Source organism: Arachis ipaensis, chromosome B7 (genome assembly GCF_059453495.1).
Source record: "Arachis ipaensis isolate K30076 ecotype BB chromosome B7, ASM5945349v1, whole genome shotgun sequence".
Classification (NCBI taxonomy): domain Eukaryota; kingdom Viridiplantae; phylum Streptophyta; class Magnoliopsida; order Fabales; family Fabaceae; genus Arachis; species Arachis ipaensis.
The window spans coordinates 5,666,014-5,670,317 of record NC_142442.1 but is presented as its reverse complement, the minus strand read 5'-3'; the positions used below and the strand labels follow the sequence as shown (position 1 = coordinate 5,670,317).

Sequence of the window (4,304 nt, the reverse complement as noted above, 5' to 3'; positions counted from 1 at the left end):
AAAATAATACAACATATATGATAATTATTAGTTGAAATAAAACATAAAAAATATTTACTTATTTATTTCTTTATTTTTGCGGATACGCGGATATACGGATATCAACACAAAATCCGCAACTCGATCCGATAGTCTTGCGGATCGGATCAATATCCGCAATTTTCGGATTGGATTCGAATAAATACCGCGGATATGAGGATCGGATCAGATTCATGAACACTCCTAATAAATATTTTGAAAAAGTCTCGTAATTAAATATTTTGTTAGTTTTATTTTTAATGTATGGAATAAAATATATATTTTTTTATTTTTAAATTATTAATTTTTTTAATAAATTTATTAAAATGATGTCACTCTTATTCGAACTGTCCTAATACTATACGCATGTAAAATTTGAATCAATCTGATTCGAATTACCTTAACACTCATGCATGTATAATTCAAATAAAGCTGGTTTCGAATTACTATTGTTTTCTTAATTCGAATGGAATTCATTCGAATTACATAAGAAGATGGTTTTGGGTGATTCAGGTAACGGTTTTTGAATTTGGTAGAATAATGTAATTTTGTCCTCCATTTGGTTTAATTTGCCTTTTTTCCATATATATATATAAAAAATCACTGAATAATAATAATAATAATAATAATAATAATAATAATAATAATAATAATAATAATAATAATAATAATAATAATAATAATAATAATAATAATAATAATAAATAAAATTATTAGAGATTATTATATAAGAAATTTAAGATTAAAATCATTTGATATTTTTGTATTTAATATAATCAAAAGATGTCCTATTTTAAAATATATGTTTGTATTAAAAGAAAATATTTTAATTTGAATTTCAGAACATTATTATTCACCTTACTTTTTTCTATTAAAAAGAGTGTATTAATATGCTAATGTCATTGTCTACATGCACAAAGCTAAGTTAATAATAATAAAGGTCGACATATAGTAAAAATAAAATGGACGGGGGACTATTATGTCTGATAAAAAAAAACGTTAGGGATTGATTCGTATATTAATTTTTTTGGAGACTACAATGTCCGCTTTTAAAATTTTTGGGGGCTTATCTGGGTGATTACTCTACCAAAAAATAAATTGGGGACTAATTTGTCTGTCCAGAGTAAAATCTTAAGGATTGATTTGTGTATTAATTTTTTTTGGGGACTAAAATATCCACTTTTAAAATTTTCGAAGACTAATTTAGGTAATTACTCTAATAATAATAATAATATATTATAGGCCTAATAAAAATAACTCTAATAATATTAGGTTGTAGGTCTAATAATATTAGTGTATACCAAAAATATTTTATATATTATCTTATTATTTTAAATGTGTTATATATGTAAAACAATAAATAACTAATTTAATTAATGATTATATTAATATTTTTATTTTATTGAAGAATAAAGTCACTATTTTTGTGCATAGAATATCTGTGTGTATTTTAGTCTGTTATTTTATTTTATTTTAATCAAATAATAGTGTAAAAAAATAAAAAATTAATTTTTACTAGTAAAAAAAAGATATGCAACAATAGAAAAAAGATGTGCTTTTGTTTTAATAAAAAAGAATGATAATAACAATAATAATAATAAATAGAAACAAAAATGTGTACAAGTTTTGATTTTATTTTACCATAAAAAAAATAAAAATCTTATAAGAGAAAAAATAACTGAAGCAGAAAATTATACCGAAAATAATATAAAATTATTCATGATGTTGACAGATAAATTAAAAAAAAAAAACAAGAGTTGTGTTTCTATGAGTTTACTAGCGTGATAACTTGTGCAATGCACGGGCTTCACGAAATTTAAATATTTTTAAAAGAAAAATACTAAGAATTTAACTAAAATATATTCTATACAAATAGATATATTGTATTAAATTTGGATAATTACAAAATTATCACTACACTAAAATAAAAAAAATAGAATATAACAATTATTCAATATGTCAATAAATGGTATAACATATTTTCTAAGATAATAAAAAATAATAAAATACTCAAACAATTGTTAGACACTAAAAAAACAGAAAAAAAAAGTCCAACAGAAATATAGTTTACTATTATGTATTATCTTAAAAACACATAATGTCAAGATACCTACTGATAGCAAAACAAAATATATACAACATATATAAATTTGTTTATCAAACAAAAGATAAAATATGTCAAAGACAAATTAACATACAATTTAAAATATCCATCAAATAGAGTTATACATAGGAGGCCTAATGTCGCTGGATCGATAACTCTATCTGCCGTCTAGCTATCGAGCCGAGTTTCAAAGTAATGATATCACCCTCCTTTAAGTTGTATATTCTACAACATTCCCTCCACCCAACTCCAAATTTCCATTCTCCACCTCTTCCTCCACTTTTCAATAAGTGGAAGAAGAAGACATTCTTCTCTACATTGGAATCTGGACCAGTGATTGTCCAAATCGAGCCATCTCCACACAGTTTAAGATACGCAGCGAATTTTGAAGCCAAATACTGCAAGGAATAATTCATAGTTAACACAAACATAAAATATTTAGGAAGAACATCCAATCAGCTTGCAAGAAAAAAAAATGATAAAAAAAAACACTATTTTGAAATCAAGTTACCAATCTAGGTTGTGCAACATCCGAAGCTGTGATTTTCTTTTCATAAGAAACCTCTGGAGAGTATCTAATTCAGGATAATACGAATATGTTAGTTGCCACACTGAAAAATAGCAAGTTATCCCATGATATTAAAATCAGAAAAACAAAGAAAAAAGTTACATCTAATATTACCTAGGATCAACTAACTCGTTTGCCGCGTGACTTTGTTCATTAACCTCCGATGATAAACTACTTCCACTAGACAAATCTATCGGATCATCTGGTTTATCCCCTACCAGTGCCCCACCTTGATCATTGTCTTCATCACCATCTGATGAAAACCGATCATCCGATGGTTCAGATCCAGAGAGAACAATCACATCAGCTGATGAGTCCTCATTCATCCTGGTGTACTTTATGTGGAACACTCTTGATACATTATCAATTGTCTCTGGGTCCATTAGCTCAGGAACATAGAAGTCAGGATCAAGGTGAACTCGGATGGGTTAGTTATCCTTATCCCACAATGAAATAAAAAAAATACCAAAACCGACATACCTAAATTGAACAGATGCCCCTCTATCGATAAAATAGAAAGTTCTAATCTGTTCAAATGAGGAGTCAGTTATGAGCAACTGATCATTCTTTCTTATCACCTCCAGCACTAAACAATTATCTAACTCGTCAATAACATAGAACATTGGCCCCAATCATTCTCCATGAGTTGAAACAAAATTTGGGGAAGAGCTCTGTCACCCTATATTCAAATTTCTTCTCAAAGTTAATTCATGTGTAATAAAACATGTTAAAAAAGCTTCACATAATTTTAACTAATTATTTAGCAAAGAGAGGTATTTTAAATCTACCATTATTACCAACTGAGCAACACAAGAGAACAATAACCACGTAACTGAACTAACATTATAATGAGAAGAAAGCTTTAGCATAAATAATTGAGAAGATTGTACTTCAGTAAACAGCTAAATGAATTTAAACAAAATATCCATAGAAAAGGGACAAAAGGGCAAGCAATTACTCCCAGACATGCAGAAAATAGTAGAAAATAACAAATTCAAGAACATATAGTCAAATCAGGAATCTAATTAATTGAGATTGATACTACTGCGCAAAACTGCACATTGGCCATTATGTTTCGTTACCTGTTTATTGAAAACGCGAAATCTAAAAACCAGTTCTTTTTCGTTGGGCCAGTATTGCTGGGTTGCTAAAAACCTCCTGTTAAGACATAATGGTACGATTAGAATTTAAGAGTCAGAATTTTAACCAAGAAACCAACTAACTAAGTATACCAGAAACAAGAAAAAAAGTAACAAATTAAAAGAACATTAGAGAAAAATAACCAAGAGACCACGCTTGCAAACTACTACACAACATATTTTACAGATTACAACAACTCCTCAAATCTGGCCTACATATAGATGAGAAGCCAATTAAATTAAATAACTACATGAAAAGCATCAAAGAAAGAATTTAAAAAAAACTATACATGGCATAACATCGATATTTAATTGACGTTAACATTTTATAAAATTAATGTGAAATATATTGAGTTAAAAAGTAAATGAGATTTCAATCAAATTGAAAATACAGCAAACAAAACATGTTCTCTAATTCTCAGCGCCATACCTGTTTGGATCTTCTCTATTAGCATCCATCAGAATTCAGCCTTAT

The 4,304-nt window shown here is 27.4% G+C and overlaps 1 protein-coding gene across 1 annotated transcript; it reads right to left on the bottom strand.

Annotated features, from left to right (window-relative positions):
* Positions 1-2,256: 2,256 nt before the first annotated feature.
* Positions 2,257-3,073, bottom strand: LOC110264817 (uncharacterized). The gene is made up of 3 exons (XM_088494377.1): positions 2,805-3,073; positions 2,634-2,697; positions 2,257-2,520 (listed from the first exon to the last, which is right to left on the bottom strand). The coding sequence occupies exons 1-3, from the start codon at positions 3,071-3,073 to the stop codon at positions 2,257-2,259; spliced, it is 597 nt and encodes a 198-aa protein (XP_088350503.1).
* Between the last annotated feature and the right edge of the window lie 1,231 nt (positions 3,074-4,304).